This window comes from Prionailurus bengalensis, chromosome E2 (assembly GCF_016509475.1).
Source record: "Prionailurus bengalensis isolate Pbe53 chromosome E2, Fcat_Pben_1.1_paternal_pri, whole genome shotgun sequence".
In the NCBI taxonomy this organism is placed as follows: Eukaryota; Metazoa; Chordata; class Mammalia; order Carnivora; family Felidae; genus Prionailurus; species Prionailurus bengalensis.
Window position 1 is genome coordinate 44,029,842 of NC_057352.1, and position 26,766 is coordinate 44,056,607.

Consider the following 26,766-nt stretch of genomic DNA (forward strand, 5'->3'; position numbering starts at 1 on the left):
TGAGAGGGGGGTGGAGGGCCAGAGAGAGTGGGGGACAGAGGATCCAAAGTGGGCTCTGTGCTGACAGCAGAGAGCGTGATGTGGGTCTGGGTATGAGCCCTGAGATGACCTCAGGGCTAAGGTTAAGTTGGATACTTAACCAACTGAGCCACCTAGGGGCCCCATTGACCACAGTTTTTTTTTAACCTATAAATGAGGAAGGTGGGCTTGATGACACCTGAGGACAAAATGAAGCTATGATTAAGTATCCCTTGGTCACCTTTGTTTCATTAAAACATGAGCCGCCTTGTTGGAAGATGCCTATCTCTGCAAGCTGACACCTCAGCTAAATAAAGACTTAAAGGATTTTTTTTTTTAAACCATTAACCTGTTTACAACATCAGATTGAGAAAGTGAATGCTTTTTCCCCTGATTTACAAAGGCAAGAAATGAGAACAGGCCCTAGAACATGTACCTACTTACACCCTGGAGAACTGTGGGCCTCTGGTAGGTTAGCTGGTAGTACTGTAGTATTGAAACTGCTGTTTAGATGTTTAGGGCATAGACTTATAAGTGTTCCAATTCATGTCTTAATTTTGTGTTGGAGGAAACTGAGGCACAAGTGTCTGAAGTACTCCTGCAAGCTTATTGGCTTGTTAGTGACAGAACTGTGCTTAGAACACAGGTTTTCTTAGTACTCTTTCAATTATACCATGTTATTTCTGTTAAACACGTGCATCTTTATTTGGGATCAAACCTACTGTAGTACCTTTCTGTGCCTCCTTTTGCTATTTATGAAATTGAACTATTACTTTATTATTTCACAGTTAACTGAGAAATCACTGAGTAAATACATAGTAATAGAATTCACTATAGAAATAGTTTTGTATTTTTAACAGGCAATACAGGTACTTACTAAAATTCAAAAAGAATATAGAGTGAAAAGCAAATTTCCAGGTCAACTATTTCCCCTTATTAGAAGCAGCTATTGGGGGGCGCCTGGGTGGCTCATTCAGTTAAGCATCCTACTTTGGCTCAGGTCATGATCTCACAGTTGGTGGGTTTGAGCCCCGTGTCCGGCTCTGTGCTGACTGCTCAGGGCCTGGAGCCTGCTTTGGATTCTGTGTCTCCCTCTCTGTCTGCCCGTCCCGTGCTCACATGCGTGCTCTCTCTGTCTCTCTCTCAAAAATAAATGTTGAAAAAAAATTTATAAGCAGCTGTCATTGCCAGCGTTTTTATTTTCCTGCCAGACTTTTCTATGCCCATATAAGCATATATGCCTCTATTTTTTAGCAAAGTTCATTTAGATAATTTTTCAATTGTTTTGTTTATTTTTGAGAGTGGGGACGGGCAGAGAGAGAAGGGGACAGAGGATCTGAAATGGGCTCTACGCTGACAGCAGAAAACCCGATGTAGGGCTCAAACTCACAAACCATGAGATCATGACCTGAGCAGAGCGGAAAGCTTAACAGACTGAGCCACCCAGGTGCCCCAGAGTTAATTTAAGTAATTTAAGTTCATAGAGTAGTTTTTTTTGAGATGAAGTTATTCTAAAATGATTTTCTATTTTTTCTTTTAGTTTATTAAATTAATATGTGATTATTGTTGAGAATATAGAAACACAGAATGGAAAAAGAAGAAATGCAGAATGGTACAAGGAATAATAGCAAAATCTTTTGTAATCACTACCCTGTGGTGTAGTCACTATTAACCTTTCTTTGGATTTTCTTTCTTTTTTCTTTTATTGTTTATATGTATACACACACACACACACACACACACACACACACACATATATGAAGTATCTTCATATATATGAAGGGGAGTGGCAAAGAGAGAGGGAGACACAGAATCCAAAGCAGGCTCTAGGCTCTGAGCTGTCAGCACAGAGCCTAATGCGGGTCTTGAACCCACAGACTGAGATCGTGACCTGAGCTGAAGTTGGACACCTAACCGACTGAGCCACCCAGGCTCCCCTGGTGAACACAGTTTTGCTGTTACTTTGAATGTGCCCATGATGGCTAGTTTCCACCATAAATATCTAAAACATGAATTAATGTATTTCCTAGGCCAGCCAGTGCCAGTGCTTGTCTTCATGCCCCTTCTCTGTGAGTCATTTGGAACATAAGTAGGGACATAAGTATTTTCTGAGATCTAGGTTGGTGTTTGATACTTTCCAAGTGATAGTGGTCCTGAATCCCAGACCCATGTCCTATGAAAGGGTCTATTTTAGCTTTCTCTTTTTTCATTTTTGTTTATTTTGAGAGAGAGAGAGTGAGAGAGCGCAAATGCGTGTGTGCAAGAGGGGGGTGGGCAGAGAGAGAAGGAGAGAGGGAATCCCAAGCAGATTTCACATTGTCATCGCAGAGCCCGATGCTGGGCTTGAACTCACAAACCATGAGATCATGACCTGAGTTGAAACCAAGAGTTGGACACTTACCTGACGGAGCCACCCAGGTGCCCCTAGCATTCTCTTTGAATAGAGCATTGATCCCAATTTAAATACATTTTGTGGCTTGGTTTTAAATAGTTGGGAGAAACAAGAGCCACAGTGAACTGAGAATGTGTGCTTCCTAAAGGCATTCAAGTTTAAATTTCTTTAAAATGTTGTTCTAGTCAAACAAAACAGCTGACCCTCAGAGCTACCAGTTTTCCACCCAGGAAGTAGAAAAGTAGACCTATTTTCCAACTGTGAAGAAGAGAGCATAATCCACACTTTTTTTGTTTTAATTCAGAGAAAAACCTAACTATCTAGGCATTTGCAAGAAACCCCTAGAGGACCTAAGCCCTCAAAAGAATTGTAATGTGTAGCTTAAAGCTTAAGCAGTTAAAAAAAAAGAAATAAAGAAAGAGAATCCAGGGGCGCCTGGGTGGCGCAGTCAGTTAAGCGTCCGACTTCAGCCAGGTCACGATCTCGCGGTCCGTGAGTTCGAGCCCCGCGTCGGGCTCTGGGCTGATGGCTCAGAGCCTGGAGCCTGTTTCCGATTCTGTGTCTCCCTCTCTCTCTGCCCCTCCCCCATTCATGCTCTGTCTCTCTCTGTCCCAAAAATAAATAAACATTGAAAAAAAAAATTTTTTTTTAAAAAAGAAAGAGAATCCAGAAATAGGATCTCCACAAAATATAACAACTTGGAATCAGGCAATATCAGAGAAAGGTGGCACCAAGGGTACTGTTTATAAAAGTTGATAATTTAAAGAATGGCTCTGAGGCATTAAAAATTATGTTCACATACCCTAGAAGGAAAAGTGCAGTGCACTGTAGAAACGTTTACTTCCATTTTTAAAAATTTAGTGTGTACTTCATGTATGCTTCAGTTATTTAGTTATTTGGAAAATTGTCCAGAATGGCATCTTGTTGTCTTGGTGATGATCTAGATATTTTCTTTCTTTTTTATTTAAGAGGATTAAAAAAAACATGATTTTTATTTTTGAGAGAGAAAGAGCACATGCACTCACATGTGGGAGGGGTTGGGGCAGAGAGAGGGGGAGAGAGCTCGATCCCACAACTGACCGTGAGATCATGATCTGAGCTGACATCAAAAGTTGGATGCTTAACTGACTGAGCCACTCAGGCACCCCTGACCTGGATATTTTCTTGATGAAAGAGCTAATTCGTGTTTATCCTTCAGAAACTTGTCTTTTAATTGTATGCAGTATAATTACATATGTTTGGATTAATTTGCTTTTTATAGTTATATTAAATTCATCAATTTTAACAGTTGTAGGGAAGAAATACATTGAAGACTTAAGCTAAAAAGAGGAAAGTGGGTGAAATTAATGTTTTGGAGTCAATATGAAGTTGCAAGCATTGATTAATTTTTCCTCATTGGTTTCTTTACAGTTGTAAGAAAATTATTTAGAAATCACAAATCTAATAAGTCTTATTTTCTAAATAATGTGGTTATTTTAGTGGATTTTGTTACCGTTGTCTTGAATTTTCAAAGCCCAGAGTTTGCTTCTATTTTCATTGTATAGCTTGAATTTGTCATTTACATATGAAAGATTGTAAACTAATATTTTGTTTCTTCTCAACTCCTAAAAAAAAAAAAACAAACAGCTCAGCGGTCTGCTCAAGAACTTCCTCATATTGAGAAGTATAGTATCAACAGTTGTTCTGTAAATGGAGGTCATGAAATGATTGTGACTGGATCTAATTTTCTTCCAGAATCCAAAATCATTTTTCTTGAGAAAGGACAAGGTAATAACATAAGATTTGAGTTGATTGGCTTCAAAATAAGGGGCAAAATGAGTAAAATGAATTATTCCCATGTTTCATGGACAAAAACAAAAGTTTTTCTAAAGCTACAAACATCATTTACACAGATTTTTTGATAAGCCGTATATTTCTTAAATTTTCCATATAAATGTTAAATTCTCATTAAGGGTATCTCAAAAGTAGAAGAATCCCCAGTATTTCTACTCATATATATATATATATATATATATATATATATATATATATTCAAGAGAATTGATGATGTGTTGCACAGAAAACTTACAGCGACATTATTCATAACAGCCCAAAACTGGAAACAACCCAAACAATCATCAATTGTTATATGGCTAAACAAAATGGGGATGTCCATACAATGGGATATTATTCAACCATAAAAAAGAATAAAGTACTGATTCATAACACAACATGAATGAACCTTGAAAACATGCTAAGTGAAAGGATTCAGCACACAACATCCAAAATCAGCAATCCATAGAGACAAAGTAGATTAGTGGTTGCCAGGGGTTGGAGGGAGGGATCAGTGGAGAGTGACTGCTGATGGGCACAGGGTTTCTAGAATTAGATGATGGTGGTGGTTGTACAGTTCTGTGAATATACTGAAAACTTCTTGATTATATAATTTAAAAGGGTGAATTTTATGTATTTTATATATAAATATATAAATTATATCTTCATTTTTGTAAGTGTAGAAGAATCCTATGTCTTTCAGGGTGTTTAAAACCTTTCTGAGCATATTTAAAACATTTTTTCATCTATTATTCCTTCTCATTTTTTAAGCATTTTTAAAATTGTGAAATACCTTTTTATGAGAATAATATAAGAGATACCCACACACCTGACGCCCAGTTGAAGAAGTAAGACATTTATCTCTGAAAGGCCTTTTGATGTCCCTTCCCAAATGGATCCCACTCCTAAATCAATCCATGCTTTTCTTTATAGTTTTATGCGTTTTCTCTGGTTTTGGGCTATGTATATAACATTTCATGTATTCTTCTGAAAATTGCTTTTTTTTGGAAGTCAACATTAATGTTTTAAGATCGATCCACGTAACAGAAGATCATTCACTTTTACTACTATATAGCTTCACTGTATGAACGTGCTACAATTTATTATCTGTTCTCCTACTGGACTTTTGGGCTGTGTCTAGTTTTTGGCACTACCAAACAATAGCCAATAGTGTGGCCATGAACATTTTGGTTCTTATCACCTGGTAGACATAGGTAAGAATGTCATAATTTTTAAATTTTGTTAATCTGGTAGATGTAAAATGTATCTTGAACTTTGGATTTGAATTTTCCTGATCTTATTGAGGTGATTATTAGTCATTCATGTTTCCTTTTTTGTGTAATGTCTTTATGTTTTTGTCCACTTTATCCCTTTGAATCAGTTTTCATTTTCTTACTACCTTATAGTATTCTTTATGTATTCTGGATGTCAAAGCAAGTTGGGAAAGTGCCTCATTTTTTCCCACTTACCAAGTGTGTGCCCTGTAATTTCACCTTCCTTTGAACATGTGGCTGAGCTCATCTCTGAAACCTTCTGGGCTGGGGTCTTTGTGGTACTATTAATTTCTGATATAATTCTTTTCAGAGGTATGGGACCATTTAAGTAGGTATGGGCCATTTCATAGGTATGGGACCATTTCTTCTTGAGTTAATTTTCATGATTTTTATTTTTCCAGGTAAATAGAAAAACACACTCTGTGTTTCTCCTTTACTCTCACAGTGTTACCACACTCAAAACACTTCTGACACCAGATGTGTGGGTTTCCCATATATCAGCTGATTCTTTGATATGAGCTGGGTTGGGTGTTCTGAATGAGGTCAGTTCTGACACTAACTGGAGTGCCACAAGTTAAGGGCTCAGTCCCTTAAGACTGCCTGCCACTTGAAATGACAGTCAAAAGTACTAGATGCCCAGGTATGTACTTCTGTCTGGCTTGGCTACAAATCAGAGGCTCCCATGACTCACTTCTTGGTTTTGATCATTTGGTAGAGCGGCTCACAGAACTGAGGGAAACACTTAGGTACCATTACCAGTTTGTTACATAATAGAGGATATCAGAGGGTACAGATGAACATCCAGATGAAAGAGACACATGGAATAAGGTATGTGGGAAGGGGGTGTGAAGCGTCTGTGTCCTCTATAGACATTGCCCCTGTCCCAGCCACCTCCATGTGTTCAGCAACCCAAAAGCTCCTTGAACTCTACTGCATTTGGAATTTTCATGGAGGCTTCACACAGGTTTGATTGACTATTCCATTTCCAGCCCCTCTTCCTTCTCTGGAGAATAGGGGTAGAACTGAAAGTCTTTCTAGTGACCAGCCTCCATCCAGGAGCCTACTAAGAATCACCTCCTTAGAACAAAAGATAGTCTTATCACAGGAAATTCCAAGGGATTTAGGACTTCTGTGTGTCATAACTGGGGTCAAAGACCAAGTATAAAAACAAAAGGTACTCCTAGTGTTCTTCTTACCACTTGGAAATTACAAGAATTTTTAGGAGCTTTATACCAGGAGCCAGAGGCAGAGATCAATATATATTTTCCCTATTATGTCACACTAGGATTTTATTTATTTCACCCAAGTTCTCAAATTTGTTGACATTTATTCGCTTATAATACTCTATTTCTGCATTTGAATTATGTCCCCTCCCTTTTTATAGAGGGAGCAAGCGCACATGTGGGCAGGAGAGAGGGGGAGAGGCAGAGAGGGAGAGAGAGAGAAACAGTCCCAAGCAGTCTCCTTGCTGTCAGCGTGGAACCTGACCTGGGGCTTGATCACGACCCTAGGATCATGACCTGAGCTGAAATCAACTGTTGGGTGCTCAACTGACTGAACCACCAGGCACCCCTGGAATTATATCCCTTTTAAAAAATTTATTCCTGCTATTATTTATTTGTGCCATCTCTGGTTTTTTAGTCAGTGTTTCCATAGTACTTTGGCTTTATTGGTCCTTTAAGTTGTGTATTTGTTTTCTGTTTCCAAGTGTCTGTATTTTTTTTCTTTTCACTTTTTTTTTTCTTTTCTTTTCTTTTTTTTTAATGTATTTATTTTTGGAGAGAGAGCATGAGCTGGGGGAGGGGCAGAGAGAGGGAGACCCAGAATCTGAAGCAGGCTCCAGGCTCCAGGCTCCAAGTTGTCAGCACAGAGTCCCACGCCGGGCTCAAACTCACAAACTATGAGATCATGACTTGAGCTGAAGTTGGACGCTTAACCGACTGAGCCACCCAGGCGCCCCAATATGTTTCTTTTTCTTTCTTTTTTTTTTTTGGTTTGTTTGTTTTTATTTATTTTTGAGACAGAGAGAGACAGAGCAGGGGAGGGGCAGAGAAAGAGGGAGACACAGAATCAGAAGCAGGCTCCAGGCTCTGAGCTGTCAGCACAGAGCCCGACGCACGGCTCAAACTCACGGTCTGTGAGACCATGACCTGAGCTGAAGTCGGACACCCAACCGACTGAGCCACCCAGGTGCCCCTGTTTCTTTTTCTTAAATGGTAATCTCATTTGTTTTTTATCCTTTTGAAACTTACAGATTTAAGGCTATACGTTGCTTTCATTGCCTATCTCTTATGATTTTATTACCTCTTTTTTCACCGAATACATTTTCTTGGAGTTTAAGTAAGTTTAAATCTTTTCATACTAAACCATTTCCTTTCCCTTGACTCTGTCAACCTCATAAACTGTTGTTTTATTTTGTTTTCATTTATCATCCAGCCTCTCAAGTAATCTGTCAACTACCATCTGCCATTTCCTTACCTGCTATGTACTCTTTTGACTTCCATTATATTGAAATCATAACCTAAAAATTTGACACTCAGCTACCCACCCTCCTCCTTGACATTCTTTTCTTTTTTGACCTTTGTGTGATTGTACTCACCTGGTTTTTGGCGCATTTTTAAATGTCTCCACTGTTCTGTTTTGTTTTTTTTTTTAATCAATTTTTCTGGCCCTTAAAAATAGATGTTTCCCAAGGTTCTTTGGTTCAGCTTTCTTTTCATTCCCTCATTCTAGGAAATTTCATCAGCTGGTCAAATCTTTGTCTATAACTACATTATTTCTTTCAAACTTCTGACATGTGTTTCATTCTTTTGTTTTTGTTTTTTGTTTGTTTTAAATAGGCTCCATGCCCAATGTGGGGCTTGAATTTACAAACCTGAGATTAAGAGTCGCATGCTCTACCAACTGAGCCAGCTAGAAACCCCCTAACACGCACTTTAAAGTACCCACTGAGGGACGCCTGGGTGGCTCAATTGGTTAAGCGTCTGACATCAGCTCAGGTCATAATCTCATGAGATTTACATCGGGTTCTCTGCTGTCAGTGCAGAGCCCGCTTCATATCCTCTGTCCCCCTCTCTCTACACTTACCCTCCCTCTCAAATAAACAAACATTAAAAAAAAAATTCATTTGTGCCTGAATATAATAAATATGTATGTATATAATGCAGTTTCATTATAGAATACATTTAACTAGAGCTTTACCTTTAAGAACTTTTGACTTAATACTATTACTGGTTTCAGATGAGATTGCAGTTTGTGACTGTGTAACTCCCATTCTGAAAGCACCTTTAGTAATTTCTTCATATTTTAGGTCCCTTCATGTGGCATTTAGGTCACAATCTGTTGCCTTTCTTTTCAGCCTCATTTCTTATTTTTCCCTACCTCATACTTTTTACTCCATCAACACAGCTGCTTATGGTTTCCTCTGTTGTGTAGTTTCTTGCCATCTTGGCTTTGCTTGTGCTCTTAGGCCCAGACCAACCTTCCACCCATATCACTTGAGTTCTACCTTCTTTTTCAACCTCAGTTCAAGAACTCAGGAAGCCTTCCTTGTCTCTTATCCTTATGCCAAAAGTAGGGTAAGGACCCTGAACTCTGTCTTCTTGGCATATCTAGAGTACACCTTTATTAGTCATTGAAACCACCACGATTTATTATGATGAACTGTTTTTATTTGCCTTTCATAGACTGAAGGTAAGAATATCTTATCTTCACTATCTCAGTAACCCAAAGTGCCTGGCATGTCAGGACCCAACAAACGATTGTTGAACTAAGCTGTATTTCTTTGTAGACATAGCATTTGTCTCTAGTGTCTGTTATACACAGGGTTAGCTATTATCTATTTATTGGACTGAAAAATGAGAGTCACAATTTAGAAGGCATTGGATTGAGTCTTTTCTGATGTTTTCGCAGACCAGATGAAGAAGTCCTGCAAGCTGTGAAGATACTTATATGGGTTTAGTCAATGGGCAAATGCTCATGACTTAAAAAGAATGCTTTAGAGTACTGAACATCAGACTGGAGTAAGAGCTATAGTAGCAGTTGGGGTTCTCCCCAGGTGACAATTCACTTGGGATGAAGAGACAGAAAATGTGCTGGCCAGATCTTCAGGTGACACAAATCTGGAAAGCCTAGCAAATATATTCAAAGACTGTCAGTAAAAAGATCCTGGCAAACCAAGTCTTGTAGGGAGAAGTTAACCTAAGAAGGGTTGGGGGAAAAACCAGGTAAATGCAGCGTGGGAGTTTGAACTTGGCAGTAGGAAGTGTAGTAGACTGAGGGAATCTTGCTGACCACACACTAAGTGTAAGGCAGCATGGTGCAGCTACCCCAAAACTTTTTTTTTAATGTTTTTATATTTGAGAGAGAGCAAGTGGGGAGGGGCATAGAGAGAGGGGGACAGAGGATCTAAAGTGGGCTCTGTGCTGACAGCAGAGAGCCCGATGAAAGGCTTGAACTCACGAACGGCGAGATCATGACCTGAACTGAAGTCCATGCTCAACTGACTGAGCCACCCAGGCACACCTACCCCAGAAAACTTTTATTAACAGACTCAGCATCTTCACATAAAGTGGAAATAAGAGCCTTAGTCACTCTGTACCATGCTGTGTCATTTCCCACCTTGGCTATTCAGTTCTGGGCTTGATGCATTTGGAGAGAGATGTTCACACTGGAGGGGTGTTCATAGAAGAGTGGGCAGGAAGGCTAAATATTGTGTAAGATGTAAATGCAGAACTGGGGGTGTTAATCAGTAGAAGGAGACATGTAAACATAGCTGGGCTTTTTTTTTTTTTTTTTGAGAGTGTGCGTGTGAGTTGGGGTAGAGAGAGAAGGGAACAGAGGATCGTAAGCAGGCTCTGTGTTGACAACAGCAAGCCTGATGTGGGGCTCGAACTCATGAACCCTGAGATCATGACCTGAGCCAAAGTTGGATGCTCAATTGACTGAGCCACCCGGGGCCCCCAAACATAGCTGTTTTTAAACATCTTAAATACTGTCTCAGAAAACCACTCAAAATATTTTGGATTGGGGGGCTGCAAAGAGTAGTTCTTAAACCAGTGGTGGGATACTGGAAGGAGGCAGATTTCATCTGTCCTGAAGGGCTTTCGAACAGCAATTGTCCAAAGATCAAATGGGTTACTTGGTGAGAGAGTGAGTTTCCCATTACCTAAGGCATACAAGCAGGAGTTGGCTACCACTTGGTGAAGGTGCTTTCAGAGGATTTTCAAACATAAATAAACTGTGAGGCCTGCTAACTAAGGCAGCCCAAAGTCTTTCTCCCCATTTTTTCTCATGGGTACACATTTTATTTTCATAATGGAAGTCATTGAGGAAAAGATTCCCTTTGCCAATAAGCTTGTGACACTAAATACATTAGATTTTGTTTATATACTTTGTGACTTGAATTACTTTTAACTGTAAATTGTTTCTTTTAATAGATGGACGACCTCAGTGGGAGGTAGAAGGGAAAATAATCCGGGAAAAATGTCAAGGGGTAAGAAATTTATTTCTTCAGAAACATTTAAGAAGCTTAGAACATTGGATAATGCTACTTTATATTATAGATGAGGAGTCTTTTATCTAATGAGTAATAGAAAAGTAAATTAGAATTTTCAGAAGTTTGGACATGAAATAGGTACTCTCCTTATTCTAAAATTAAAGTTTAGGAAAGATAAACAATTGCTGTCTTTGCCTTTTTTGTGTATAGGAAAGGAGAAATTAAAAGGTTCTTACTACTGTTATCATTAGTTTATTTCTCTGAATTCAGTGAAAAAATCAAATTCAGTAAAGCCCACATAAAATGGGAAAAAATAGGGAGAGAACAAGCCCTAAAGGGTTTGTGTATTTAGCGCAATTTTTGCAACTTTTCAGCATTAAGCCTTCCGGGATTCAACACTAAACACTGTGGTCTCTTCATCCTGATTGGAATGGAGACAGAATTTTTTGTGGGTTAGAGAATAACACTTTCCACAGTGCTCTCCAGAGACCTGGAGAAATTAGATTAAGGATTGCAGTTTCACTCTGCTTATGTAAAATTATTTTTATATGGAAATGAATTTTTTATATTGCTAGTTTAGAACATTCTGAATATCAAATTTAAGGTAAGAAATCTAAATTATAACACAACTGAGGAAATATTAAACCTGATTGAAAACCAGGACAGACTTCCAGTTAAGATACATAGTAACGTGTAATATTCAGTAGTGCAGAATATCTCACTACATGGTACATAATAAGACTGTTTTTATTTCTGCTCCAACTAGAAACCCAATTGGATGACTAAAAGGCAATTTCTCCTTTAATGGTTTACTTTCAAGAGTTTATCTCTGTTGAGACTAGAGTTTCATAGAGTAAATCTCCAGATGACTTACATGACCAATTGATGTGCATAATGATCTATGATGGGAGACACTGGGTAGTTAAGCCTCATGAGTTGTGCTGAGTTTAGCAGGTGCATTTCATTTTTAGTTCTGAATGTAACACAATCTTACTACTTTCCATGCTCCTTAGGCTCACATTGTCCTTGAAGTTCCTCCATATCATAACCCAGCAGTTACAGCTGCAGTGCAGGTGCACTTTTATCTTTGCAATGGCAAGAGGAAAAAAAGCCAGTCTCAACGTTTTACTTATACACCAGGTATGGGGAGTTGTGATGGTTTACCACAGAGCTTGCTTTCATAATGAATAAAAAGTTATTCAATGAAACCTGTATTAGAATGTTTACAATAGAGTACTTATAATCAATAAAAATCCTAACATATGCCTCGTCTGTAAAGTTTGTGTAGACTTTAAATATTAGATGTGATATTAGCTGTTATTTTGTAGTTATTTATTATAAGGAGATTAGAAGGTTGAATTTTGATTTTAAGTCTGTTTATCTGGAGCTACCAGAAATCCCCAGCACTACAGTAAGGGCAGGTGTTTGTGAATATGTGTGTAACTCCTTTGTGCCCTTAGCACACTGCAAGAAGGCAGTGTGTTCATCTCAAGCATTTCCAGTCAGATGAAAAATCTCTCATTAGATTTTCATTTGGCAAGTAGCAACTGTGGTATACTGTGGTCTGTGGGTTATATAAAGTCGATTCCAGAGTTTCTGGTTTTATAGATGTGCCCTAACAAAGGAGGCTGCCATACCTCTTTCTGCAGCAATTCAAATGCTGTAACTTTCCAGCTCTTGGTGGTAACACATAAATATTATATGCAGTAATTCATGCTGATGTTTACATAGTTAGAGAACAGATATTTCTAGAGGCCTTCTCTGTCCTAGGTGCTGTGTCAATGCAGGGCTTGACCTCATGAAACATGAGATCATGACCTGAGTTGAAGTCACATGCTCAACTGACTGGCCACCCACACACCCCTGTTGCAAAAACTTTTAAATGGTTTATAGTAAATGAAAAACAGAAACACTTAAATTTGAGAAGGTACTAGTTATTAATGATCACTTATTTGTCATTCCTATTCTTTAAAGCCTGGCTGTATTCCACTTTAAGTCTCTAAAGGCCATTTATATTCCCAGATCTGAAAATTAATATTACTTGATCATGTTAATACATTATACATAATACATTGGTAATAAAATATTTCTATTCATTTTCAAATAGAATACAACCCTTTTGAAAGATTTTGGTTAGTCATTTCAATATTAATTCAGTAAGTATTTGAGGGTGCCTCCTAAGCGGACAAAACCTCTCTCAGTTCCTTCTTTCATGGAACTTATAATCTAGTGAATCAATAAATTAATTACCAACAAATGTATAATTAGAAACTGAAATAAGGACTCTGATTAAAAGGGATACAATACTATAGGTAAAAATAACAGAGGGACCCTTGCTTGGGTTAACTGCTTGAGAAAACCAGGATATATGTATATATGTATATGTGTGTGTGTGTGTATACATACTCTATATATGGTATATATAATGTATGTAAAAATAATACTGTCTAAGCCCTTTGTGTATTTATTCTTTTAATCCACATAATAGACCTTTATAGTAGGTTATTATCTTATTTTACAGAAGAAGAAACTGAGTGGCTAAGTAATATGCCCAGAATCTCACAGTCTTAGAACCACATGTCAAGCACAGGCAATCTGGTTCCAGAGTCTGGGCTCCTAACTGTTAAGCTAGAGTACATCTCAGATAAGTAATATTGCCCTCTCCATTTTGCAAATACGTGAACCAAGGTCACTCAGCTAGTAAGTGGCAGAGGTGAGATTTGAATCCAGGCAATCTGGCTGTAGGGGGAAAACATTCGAATTAAAGGTAGCAACATATATGAAGGTCGTGTGGTTGGTTGGATAATGGAGTATTAAGAGTTCTAAAATGGGGCACCTGGGTGGCTCAGTCTGTTGAGCGTCCAACTTCAGCTCAGGTCATAATCTCATGATTCGTGGGTTCGAGCCCCGCATCAGGCTCTGTGCTGACAGTTCAGGGCCTGGAGCCTGCTTCGGATTCTGTGTCTCCCTCTCTCTCTGCTCCTCCCCTGCTCACACTCTGTCTCTCTCTCAAAAATAAATAAAGGTTTAAGAAAAAATTTTTTTTAAAATAAAAGAGTTGTAAGAAATGAGCTTTAACGGAGAGGTGACATGATCAAATATGTATTAAAAATTTTTTTCGGGGCACCTGGCTGGCTCAGTTGGTAGGGCATGCAATTCTTGATCTCGGGGTCGTGAGTTTGAGCCCCACATTGGGTGTGGAGCCTACTTTACAATAAAATCATTTTCTCTACAATACATGAATGTATCAAATTAACATTTTGTACACCTTAAATTTTACACAATGTTATATGTCAAATATTTTCAATTTTAAAAAAAGTTAAAAATAGGGGCGCCTGGGTGGCTCAGTTGAGTGCCTGCTTGACTTTGCTCAGGCCACGATCTCATAGTTTATGAGTTCAAGCCCCACATCAGGCTCTGTACTGACAGTGAGGAGACTGCTTGGGATTCTCTCTCCTTCCTGCTCTGCCTCTCTCTTTAAATAAATAAACAAACAAACAAACTTCAAAAAACAAATAAAATAGGGGTGCCTGGGTGGCTCAGTCGGTTGAGTATCTGACTTCGGCTCAGGTCATGATCTCACAGTTTGTGAGTTTGAACCCCATTTTGGGCTCTTTGCTGACAGCATGGAGCCTGGAGCCTGCTTCAAATTCTGTGTCTCCCTCTCTCTGTGCCCCTCCTCTGCTCACTCTGTCTCTCTGTCTCTCTCTCTCTCTCTCTCTCAAAAATAAAGAAACATTAAAAAATTAAAAATTAAAATCATTTCTCTCACATTTCTCCTGTTTTCTTTTTTTTTTTTTTTAATTTTTTTTCAACGTTTTTTATTTATTTTTGGGACAGAGAGAGACAGAGCATGAACGGGGGAGGGGCAGAGAGAGAGGGAGACACAGAATCGGAAACAGGCTCCAGGCTCCGAGCCATCAGCCCAGAGCCTGACGTGGGGCTCGAACTCACGGACCATGAGATCGTGACCTGGCTGAAGTCGGACGCTTAACCGACTGCGCCACCCAGGCGCCCCTCTCCTGTTTTCTTATAAGGTGTCAATGACCAGTTTAGTCTTTCCTCAGATTACTATGGAGAGTGAGATTTGTATGGCAGAGACCCAAGAAGGTTAAAAATATGCTTCAGATAACTAGAGTGTTTTGAATATACAGAAGAGACAACATTAATGATAATAAAGCATATCAGGTTTCTGAGAATGGTGGGAAGGAATATAATTTCAAATATAAAAGTTGGAATGGGCCTTAGTTGGGAGAAGGAAAGGAGGGAAGGTAAAAATGAAAAAGATGGATATATATTAGGTTTGTAAATTTAATAGTGGAGAGTTTAGGGAGTTTCCATATAATAGCATTAACTTTTTTTTCTTTAAAGAATGACATGCAGTCTTTTGTGAGTAGAGGGAACTGTGGGTGTTTTGGCAGTTTGAAGAATATGGACAAGTTTGAAATAGTTGTTGTAAAGAAAGGGGGGAGTAAGTTACCACAGAAATATAATTGGACTCTGGGCATGATCACAGGGTACCTTTAATGTTGATATTAATAAATTTATGAATATTAATTAGCCCGGCTGTGTAACTTTCTTAAGCAGCACTCAGATTCTTTAGGGCAGGTGGTAAAATATTAATAGTAGGGTTCCTCCAGGGTGATATTTATTAAAGACATACAGTCCAAGAATGTTATCAAATGCTGTGGAGATGAGAGACTATAGAATCTAACCTGAATAAGAAAGAAGAGGAGCTTCTGGGACTGTTGAAACAAAAAAGGCAGAGGTGTGCCTGGGTGGCTCAGTCAGTTAAGTGTCAGACTTTGGCTTGGGTCATGATCTCACGGTTCGTGGGTTTGAGCCCTGCGTTGGGCTCTGTGCTGACAGCTCAGAGCCTGGAGCCTGCTTCGGATTCTGTGTCTCCCTGTCTCTCTGCCCCTGCCATCCTCCTGCTCTGTCTCTCAAAAATAAAAAAAGTTAAAAAAAAAAAAAAAAAAAGCTCAGGATAAGTGAATAGAGGTTTTGATTGCTACCATCATAGTGGTAGTAATTGAACAAAGAGAATATAATGCTCTTACATTATCAGCTCATGAGTTGGGAGGACAACATAAAGGCAGAGTCCTGGAGGGTATTCTATATGAGAATGGAAATCATTGGGGCCCCAGAGTGCAGAAAGAATTTTGGATTGGACTACAACTGTCATCACTGGGCTTATGATTGACAAAATACAAATCAGGTGGCACACACTAACAGAAGGAAGAATAGATTCAAGAAGTGTTTGGACAGCCCTTGTTCTGGTTGATTACTATCTTTTCTCTGTAGCATTTGGCTTTTTTCATTTTTTTCTAAAGTGAAATTTGGAATAAAATCTTTACAAAAGCAAATATATTCCTGTGAATTTATTTTTTAAAACAGACAAGTTGAAAATATAATTTCAAACACCCAAAATTGTCTTCCACTCTGAAATTGTTATTCTGTCCTAGATCCTTTTGATCCATTTATAGACACAATTTAAAATAAAAATTGGGGGTGCCTGGGTGGCTCAGTCGGTTAAGCGTCTGACTTTGGCTCAGGTCATGGTCTCATGGTTCATGGGTTCGAGCCCCATGTTGGGCTTTGTGCTGATAGCTCAGATCCTGGAGCCTGCTTCGAATTCTCTGTCTCCCTCTCTCTCTCTGCCCCCCCCCCCCACTCATGCTCTGTCTCTGTCTCTGTCTCTCAAAATAAACATTAAAAAAAGGTTTTTTTAGTAAAAATGGGACCAAAATGTATACAGTATACTAATTTTGTAACAAACATTTTTATTTTGCTTCATGAACAGATAGAGTTTTATAGAATTTTAATAGCTTCTCGTATTCTAGTTTGTGATACTTATATTAGAATTGTTTGTTGTATTAATTTGTATGAACTATTTATATTAAAGATTTTAGCCTTTTTTTGTTTCTGACAATTTTTTAAAATTTTACTTACAAAAATTTTAGATATTCAGAAGTTGCTTCTTTATTATTCAAGGATTTGTCCATTTGTTACTTTTTTGACAACCCTCTAGCAGTAGCAGTCTGACCACTATAAATATCCAACGAAAGAATAATCAGTTGCAAATGGCTAACTGTTCTGAGTTTTTTGTTTTGTTTTGTTTTGTTTTGATGTTTATCATTGAAGTATAGTTGATGTACAATACTTTGTCACTTTCAGGTGTAATAACTTATTTTTTATTAAAATTTTTAAAAAATGTTTATTTTCAGAGAGAGTGCATGCGTGTACACACACACACACACACACACACACACACACACACACACAGAGGCAAGTGGGGGAGGGGCAGAAAGAGGAGGGTGGACAGAAGATCCAACGTGGGCTCTGTATGGACAGCAGAGAGCCTAATGTGGGGCTCAAAGTCATGAACTATGAGATCATGGCCTGAGCTGAAGTCAGATGCTTAACTGACTGAGCCACCCAGGTGCCCCTGTTATAACTTTTTTTAATTAGAAATTACATTTAGTGGGGCACCTGGGTGGCTCAGTTGGTTAGCATCTAACTCTTGATTTCGGCTCAGGTCATGATCTCATGGTTGTGGGATCGAGTCCTGCATTGGGATTAGTAGTGCAGAGTAGTGCAGGATGAGTAGTGCAGAGCCTACTTGGGATTCTCTCTCTCTCTCTTAGAAAAAAATAAAAAAGAAATTGCAACATTAAAAAAAAAAGAAATTACATTTAGCACTATTTGTCCAATAGTCAAGTTTACTTAGTAATTTGAAGACTGTTGCCAGTGTTATGTGTATGATTCACAAATTACCCTAATTACAGAACCCTTCCTTAGTGGCGTTACCTGAATTTCTGCCCAGCCACTAGCTTCAGATCTTCTGATGTGGGAGCCCTCTTTTCCACCCCAGTATTCCTGAAGCTTTTGAGGGAATATACCTCCCTCTGAGGCCTAGCAGTAGTTACTTGTGACTGGACGTACCATGTGATCTCTGGTTTTAGACTAGTGGGGCTTTAGGGGACAACATTAGAGATAAACTTTCATGTGTAATATTTTACCTGTAGGAAAGTGTATTCTGTGTTCTAAATAGTTGATTGGAGAGACTTTTGGATTGTGATTCTTTATTTGGGAGAGAACGCCTGCCTTACAGTTAGGTCACATTCAGCTCTGCCATAGACTGTACCCTCTTGGTTAATCTCTATACAATGAGGGCATAAGTCTAAAGCAGGGTTTTTCAAATTTAAATTGTTTTACTCCCCAAACAAAATCTTAGGCAAAAAGGCAATATATAAAAAGGATAAAGTCTAGCTTTGATACTCTGGTTGTACTAGAAGGGGGAAATCCAGAGAGCTCCAGCTCTTTGAATGCTATTCTTCCACATCCACTACTTGAAGAAGACAGTGAGGCTTCTTATGGTTTCAAAAGCACTAGACCAGGAGATTTTTTTCCCGAGAATGAGGATATTTAACACAAAAGGTAGAGTTAATCTGTTTCTAAAATTCAACTCATTCTAGTTATGTACAGTCTCTTTAACTGTACTTCCCTCCAAATAAGAATAAATTACTATAGACTGTCAATGAGGACTTCTTAGATTTGGTTGGAGTCTTAATCCTTTATAGACAAAAAGTGACAGTTGATTTGGCAGAGTGAAAGTATACTCAATTTAGGAAAGCAGAACTCTCAATCTGAGTACACAGATGTGGGTCAGGAACATAAAAATAAAGATTGGGTCATGCAAAAAAAAAGATACTATGTTACAGTTTTTAGTCCCTCTGTCTCCTTTTTAGTGCATGACAACCAACCACTTAGGTAACCAAGGGCCTTACCTGCTCCATTCAGGATTAATTAAGATGAGAGTAGGCTTTTTTGCATATTCTCCCTCTTTTATATAGAAATGTAACTCTGCATATGGAATTTACTGTGACTTTCCTGGGACCGGAGTAGGAGCTGAAGTAGAAGAGGAAAAAAGAATCCAATAGTCCAGGGGAAAAGTTCTAGTTGTGCTAAAGTCAGAAAAAAAGTGAGTACGCCAAAACATTAGAGAGGTTGGAGTTGTTAGATATGGTGAACCACACTTGAAATACCTGAGCAAGAATCAGAAACTGGATGGAAGCCTAGTTTAGAATGTTAACTTTGGTGCAGAAGCAATAAGAAGACTCATGATACACTTTTTCTCTTTTAAGTGTTGTCTCATTGTTAGGAGTGGGCTCACCAGTTGGCAGATTGTTTATTTTGTGTGTGAGAGAGAGAGGGAGGGAGAGGGAGGGAGGGAGGGAGGGAAGGAGGGAGAGAATCCCAAGCAGGCTCCATGCCATCAGCGCAGAGCACAACACAGTGCTCGATCCCACAAACCATGAGATCATGACCTGAGCCGAGCGACCTGGTTCGCTTAATTGAGTGAGCCACCCAGTCACCTCAGGGCTATTTTAAATCTTACTTACTTTCATTTCCTCAGATTGAGAACATGCTTTTGTGAAGAGACTTGTACTTGATGGGTTTGTTAAATGGCCAGATGAGGTTTGACCATGCTTGGCTTCTCACTGTTACTTTCTTTTGACATAAAATGAAGTGCTTACATTTTAGTGAAGATCATGAAAATTTTAATTATGTTAGTTTAACTCATACAAACTTGGAACAATGAGATGTCAATTTAGGAAAATTATTTAAAAAAATTTTTTTTAATGTTTATTTTTGAGACAGAAACAGAGCATGAACAGGGGAGGGTCAGAGAGAGAGGGAGACACAGAATCTGAAGCAGGGTCCAGGCTCTGAGCTGTCAGCACAGAGCCCAACGCAGGGCTCAAACTCACGGATCGTGATATCATGACCTGAGCTGAAGTTGGACACTTAACTGACTGAGCCACCCAGGCGCCCCTAGGAAAATTATTTTTAAATGAATTATAGTACTTCAGTAGGAGGATAAAGTCAGTAACTTTTAGAAAAGTGGACTGGAAGAAGTATTGCCCAAGAGAAACAATAAAGTCCATTGCTTTGACATACAAAAAATTAACTGATGGTTCTTTTCTGTTTTGATAAACATATTAAATAAAATAAGCAAAACACATTGATTTCTATGTTAAGCAGTCCTTTCACCAGGTAGATCTTAAATCATCTTAAATACATTTTTTGATGTAATAAAGGATAGTGGTTGGTATTCATAGCCTCTGCTTGTATGATGGAATGATGAACTATAATCTTTCTTGTTAATATAGTATAGTGCAGTGATTAAAAGCATGGACTTTGAAGGCAGAAAAACCTGGATTCAGGTCCTTGTGATACCACTTTGAGATTTAGTGTCTTCAGGGGTAATAATAATCCTTGCCTCTTAAAGGTTGTTTTGAAGTGAATTAGGACTTTTGGGTACAAATGACAAAAACTCCATTCAAGCTAGCTTAACAAAAAAAATTGTATTGGCTCATGTAACTGGACAGTTAATTGGAATGCTGGCTTTAGGCATGCTTCAGCTCAAGCAATGTGGTCCTGGGGCTTAGGCTTTCTCTTCATCTTAACATTGCTTTTCTTTCTGTTGGCTTTGCTCTAGGGCAGGCTTTACTTACATGGCATCTCTAGGTTTGTTTCATCTTCATAATTAGCAATCCTAGAGAAGAGAGCTGGTACCTTCCCCCACCCACACACACTTCCATCTAGATCAGTCCTGGGGTCACACTCAAGTCTTTGGTTCAGTCCTGTTGTTGGCATTTGTAGGGGTTCTTATGAATTTTGGATATTAAACCCTTTACAGAAATATTATTTGCAAGTAGATTTTCCATTCTGTGGGCTGTCTTCTCTCTGTCTTGATAGTGTCTTTTCATGGTCAGAAGTTTTTAATTTTGATGAAGTCCAATTTATCTGTTTTTGTTGTGTGTATGTTCAGGGTATGTGATACTTAAGAAACCATTGCCAAATCCAATGTCATGAAGCTTTTTTTGCCCTTTGTTTTTTTCTTAGAATTTAGTTTTTGCTCTTACGTTTAGGTCTTTGATCCACTTGAGTTAATTTTTGTTTATGATTTTCGGATAAGGTTCCATCTTCATTACTTTGAATGTGATGTCCCATTGTTCCTGTACCATTTGTTGAAGAGACTATTCTTAACCCCAGTGAATAGTTTTGGCACCCTTGTATGAAGAGCAATTAACTGTTTATGTTAGGGTTTCCTTTTGGGCTCTCTATTCCATTGGTCTATACATCTGTCCTTAGGCCAGTACCACTTGGTTTTTATTACTGTAGCTTTGTAGTAAGTTTTGAAATTAGGAAGTGTGAGTACTCTGTCTTTGTTCTTTTTTCAAGATTGTTTTTGACTATTTGCAGTCCCTTGGGATTTGGTATGAATTTTTGGATAAGTCTGTTTCTGCAAAAAACATAGTTGGGATTTCATTGCATCTGAAAATTGTTTTGGAGAGTGTTGCATTCTTCGTGGTTAATTAAGTCGTTCAGTCCATGACCCCAGGGTATCTTTCCATGTATTTAGGTCTTCCTTCATTTCTTTAGCACTGTTTTGTAGTTATCAGTGTATAAGTTTTGCCTACCTTGGTCAAATTTATTCTTTAGTATTTTATTTTTTGATGCTATTGCAAATGAGGTTGTTTTCTTAATTTCTGTTTCAGATTGTGTATTGCTAGTCTATAAAAATACAGTCGATTTCTACATGCTGATTTTGTGTCCTGCAACTTTGTTGAATTTGTTTACTAGCTCTGACAGTTTTTTTGTGCGTCCCAGTACTTTTTTTTTTTTTTTTTTAAATTTTTTTTTCCAACGTTTATTTATTTTTGGGACAGAGAGAGACAGAGCATGAACGGGGGAGGGGCAGAGAGAGAGGGAGACACAGAATCGGAAACAGGCTCCAGGCTCTGAGCCATCAGCCCAGAGCCTGATGCGGGGCTCGAACTCCCGGACCGCGAGATCGTGACCTGGCTGAAGTCGGACGCTCAACCGACTGCGCCACCCAGGCGCCCCGCATCCCAGTACTTTTTTGATCACTCATTATTCCTCTTGTAAATGTGCCTGATGATGGTTGAGGATAAAATGAGGTACACATGAGGTGCCTCAGATGAGGTTCCTCAGATGAGGTACATGTGAAGACCGTTGTAAACTAGAAGCTCTATGAATATTAGATTCATGATCTCTGGTATATTATGCATTATGCAAAAACAGTGGACTGGTAGGTTTCAGATCAGAGATTGCAAATTCAAGCTTTTTTATTAGGCTGTAGAGTTTGGGGTATCTTAAAAACTCATTTATTTTTTTAAATATTTAAATTTTTTTAATGTTTATTTTTGAGAGAGACGGAGACAGAGTGTGAGTGGGGGAAGGGCAGAGAGAGGAGTCACAGAATCTGAAGTAGGCTCTAGGCTCCGAGCTGTCAGCACAGAGCTCGACAAGGTGCTCAAACCCACGAACTGGGAGATCATGACATGAGCTGAAGTCAGACGCTTAACTGACTAAGCCACTCAGGTGCCCCTATTTATTTATTTTGAGAGAGAGAAAAGGGTGAGCATGGGAGGGGCAGAGAGAATCCCAAACACAGAGCCTGATGCAGGGCTCAATCTCACAAACCATGAGATGACCTGAGCCGAAATCAAGAGTCAGTCACTCAACCAATTGAGTCACCCAGGCGCCCCATAAAAATCATTTATTTTTAAATAGGTAATGTATATACTTGGTTAAAAACATTGAGATTGTGTATTGCTAGTCTAGCACAAAAATTTACATAGTAAAAACTAAATCTGCCTCTTGCTCTTATTCCCTAGTCACCTAGTTTTGTTCCCAGCAGTAAACACAGCAGTTACCAGGTTTGCATACCCATACCTATATAAGCAAAAACATGTGTACATGTACGTATGCGTATATATATATACACACACACACACACACATATATACATAAATATATACACACACAAATATATACACACACACACACATACACTGTATTTTAAAAGAATTGTGATATGTACACATTGTTCTGCACCTCACTTTTTTTTGTTACTTAGGAACGTATTAGAGGTCTTTCCACATCTCTTCATAGAGTTCTATGTGGTACTGTTTTTTTTTTTTTAATGTGAGTACTTTTAGAACAAGAACCACTCCCTGTTGTCTTTTGCTTGCTGACTTCACATATTTTATGTTATTTGCCTTTTCTGAAGGCATTTGGATTTTTTTTGAAGGCATTTGAATATTTAACCCCTGACTTGGGATACATGCTATAGTTATGTAGCCTAGAATGAAGTCCTTTGATAATCATCGTATGTATTATGTAATAACATTTGCTTTAATCATTTTCTTTTTAGTTTTGATGAAGCAAGAACACAAAGAAGAGGTTGACTTGTCTTCAGTTCCGTCATTGTCTGTGCCTCATCCTGCCCAGACCCAGAGGCCTTCTTCAGACACAGGACACCCACATAACAGTGTACTGTCAACACAGAGAAGCTTGGTTTGTCCCATCCAGCAAACATATGCATCCATGGTAACTTCATCTCATCTGCCACAGTTGCAGTGTAGGGATGAAAGCGCTGGTAAAGAACAGCATATGTTACCTTCTTCAGTCATGCACCAGCCTTTTCAAGTCACACCAACACCTCCTGTGGGGTCTTCCTATCAGCCTATGCAAACTAATGTTGTGTACAACGGACCAACTTGTCTTCCAGTTAATGCTGCCTCTAGTCAAGAATTTGATCCGGTTTTGTTTCCACAGGATGCAGCTCTTCCTACTTTAATAAATCTTGGCTGTCAACCATCGTCATCCATACCTTTTCATTCTTCAAATTCAGGCCCAACAGGACATCTCTTAGCCCACACACCTCATTCGGTACAGACCCTGCCTCATCTGCAGTCAATGGGATACCATTGTTCAACCACAGGACAGAGATCTCTTTCTTCTCCAGGGGCTGACCAGGTCGCAGGCCAGCCTTCCCCTCAGTTACAGCCCATTACATATGGTCCTTCACATTCAGGGTCTGGTACAGCAGCTTCCCCAGTAGCCTCTCATCCCCTGGCTAGTTCACCACTTTCTGGGCCACCATCTCCTCAGCTACAGCCTATGCCTTACCAATCTCCTAGCTCAGGAACTGCCTCATCACCATCTCTAGCCACCAGAATGCATTCTGGACAGCACTCAACTCAAGCACAAAGTACAGGCCAGGGAGGTCTTTCTGCACCTTCATCCTTAATATGTCGCAATTTGTGTGATCCAGCTTCATTTCCACCTGATGAGGCAACTGTGAACATTAAGCCTGAACCTGAAGAGCAGGAACCTAACTTTTCAACAATTGGTCTACAGGACATCACTTTAGATGATGGTAAGTTCATTTTTCTCTCCTTCAAGCAGTGAAGATCCAGGAACTTTCTTCTCTGATAGTCTTAAAAAAGTTACCATGGATTGCTTATTGGCATATGGCCTATGGTTGGGCTTTTTTTTTTTTCTTTAATAGTTGTTGTCACTAGAAATATGTTAATTAAAGACTTTGAGAATAGACATGAAAATTTATACTTTGAAATCTAGTTTACCACTAATACCTACTGCAAAAGGTAAGACTTTGAATCATAGTCTCCTACCCATTTGTGATGGAACTAAGGACATGAGATTTATTGGGCATCTCTTCTTTTAGAACATACAGTTGGTCACAGGGTCTGGAAAATGGAATTCAGTAAATATTGCTACATGCCATCTATTTGGAAGGCACCAATTTAAATGCTGGGAATACTAGGAATATGTTTAGATAGAGTTCCTGTCCTTGAGACTCACACAAGTAAAGAACTTGCTCTCTGGCTCTGCCAACTTGCTGAGTCAGATAGTGGTGATGGTGCAAGACCAGATTGGTTGGCTGTAGCTGGTACAGCTGTTGGCACCAGGATAAAAAGAAGCTATTTATATAAATGTAGCAAGTTGGTATACAGACCTCTTTTTAAATTAGAGAACAAACTCTAGAATATTAATTATTTCAATAATTGAAAATTCCCCAAGATAGGATTTTCAGGTAATGACTTAGAGTTTATTCTTGGCTCTATCATTTATGTGGTAGTGAAGTTTTGCCTAAATAGGAATTTAGTGAAAGCTACCTGTAACTGTTGTTCATCATGAAAATTCTAACAATTCTAAAAACATCGATATAGAAATTTAATTCTCTCTCTGAATCTGTACTTTTTTGTATAGAAAAGTAATTCTTTGTTAGCCATCTCTTTTACACATGTGGAGGAACTGAGTTTACTGCTTAGTTGCAAAGCTGGTGTCACATCCCAGATTCCAAACATAAGGGGAAAGGAAGGTAAATAAAATGTGGCATCCCCACTCCCAGGGCATCCCCACTCCACCAGATCAGTCCATAGCTGACTTTATAGCACAGTGGGTCTGGGACACTTATAACCAAGATCTAAAAAAAGCATATTAGGAGATCATCTGAGAGATGTGACAGATTCCTTAAGAGAGATTCAGCAATGGGGCGATTGGCTGGTTCAGTCAGTAGAGCATGTGACTCTTGATCTTGCGGTTGTGAGTTTGAGCCCCACATCAGGCCTAGAGCTTATTCAAAAAAAAGGAAGAAGAAGGATTCAGCAAAGGTTCCCTGAGGAGATGATATTTGAGCCAAGTCTTAGAGGATTGAGTATATGTTTTCAGTAAATGAGTATCAGAGGGGAAATCAGACAACATAAGCAGAAACAGCTGTGTCTGGGAAAGCATGATTATCAGTGGGTAAATGGCATAGTAAAAGATGGCTTTGAAAGCCACAAGGGGATGTGCCAGGTAATTTGTGTGTAAATATAAGATATAGTTGACGCTTGAACAACTTGGGGGTTAGGGGCACCTACCCTCACTCAGTCAAAATATCCACATATAACTGTCAATTCCCCAAAAACTTAACTAGTAATAGTGTACTATTGATTGAAAGTTGATTGAAAGCCTTACTGATAACATAAACAGTTAACACATATTGGTATGTTATATATATTTTATATTATATTCTTATGGTAAAGTAAGCTAGAGAAAAGAAAGCGTTACTAAGAAAATCATAAGGAAGAGGGAGGGGCACCTGGGTGGCTCAGTCCATTGGGCATCCGACTTTGGCTCTGGTCATGATCTCACAGTTCGTGAGTTCGAGCCCCATATCAGGCTCTTTGCTGACAGCTCAGAGCCTGGACCCTGCTATGGATTCTGTGTCCCTCTCTCGCTCTGCCTCTCCATGGCTCACACTCTGTCTCTCTTTCTCTCAGAAATAAGTAAACATTTTAAAAATTTAAAAAAGAAAAAATAATCATAAGGAAGAGAAAATACATTTACAGTTCTGTGCTGTGAAAAATCCACATGTAAGTGGACTCTTATGATTCAAACCCATGTTATTCAAGAGTCAACTGTATATGTGTAAACTCAAGTATCACCTACAATTTGAATAGTATTTTCCTATTCATTATTTCATTTGATCCTTATTAATCCTGTCTCTGAGCTAGATAGTGATGATTTAAAGAATTGAGCTTTCTTTTTTTTTTTTTTTTTAATTTTTTTTTCAACGTTTTTTATTTATTTTTGGGACAGAGAGAGACAGAGCATGAACGGGGGAGGGGCAGAGAGAGAGGGAGATACAGAATTGGAAACAGGCTCCAGGCTCTGAGCCATCAGCCCAGAGCCCGACACGGGGCTCGAACTCACGAACCGCGAGATTGTGACCTGGCTGAAGTCGGACGCTTAACTGACTGCGCCACCCAGGCGCCCCAAGAATTGAGCTTTCTAAAGGTCACACGACTGTTAAGTAGGAGCTAAGACTGGAATCAGATCTTTTCATTCTGGTCTTTTTCTTGCAGCAGTATAGCTGCCTTCCAGCA

At 38.9% G+C, this 26,766-nt stretch overlaps 1 protein-coding gene and 1 non-coding gene across 4 annotated transcripts in view; both read left to right on the forward strand.

Moving 5' to 3' along the window:
* The window catches only part of NFATC3 (nuclear factor of activated T cells 3), a 139,667-nt gene that overhangs the window by 83,207 nt on the left and 29,694 nt on the right, over positions 1–26,766 (forward strand). For 2 of the 3 annotated variants that reach the window (XM_043600897.1, XM_043600898.1), the window contains exons 6-9: positions 4,037–4,177; positions 10,935–10,990; positions 12,007–12,133; positions 23,244–24,251. In XM_043600897.1, the coding sequence (XP_043456832.1) occupies positions 4,037–4,177; positions 10,935–10,990; positions 12,007–12,133; positions 23,244–24,251 (1,332 nt within the window). The remainder of the gene's footprint in view (positions 1–4,036; positions 4,178–10,934; positions 10,991–12,006; positions 12,134–23,243; positions 24,252–26,766) is intronic. The other variant, XM_043600899.1, reaches the window with a different exon arrangement.
* On the forward strand, positions 16,507–16,591 carry TRNAQ-UUG. Its single transcript has one exon. It is a non-coding gene; the product is annotated as a tRNA-Gln (tRNA).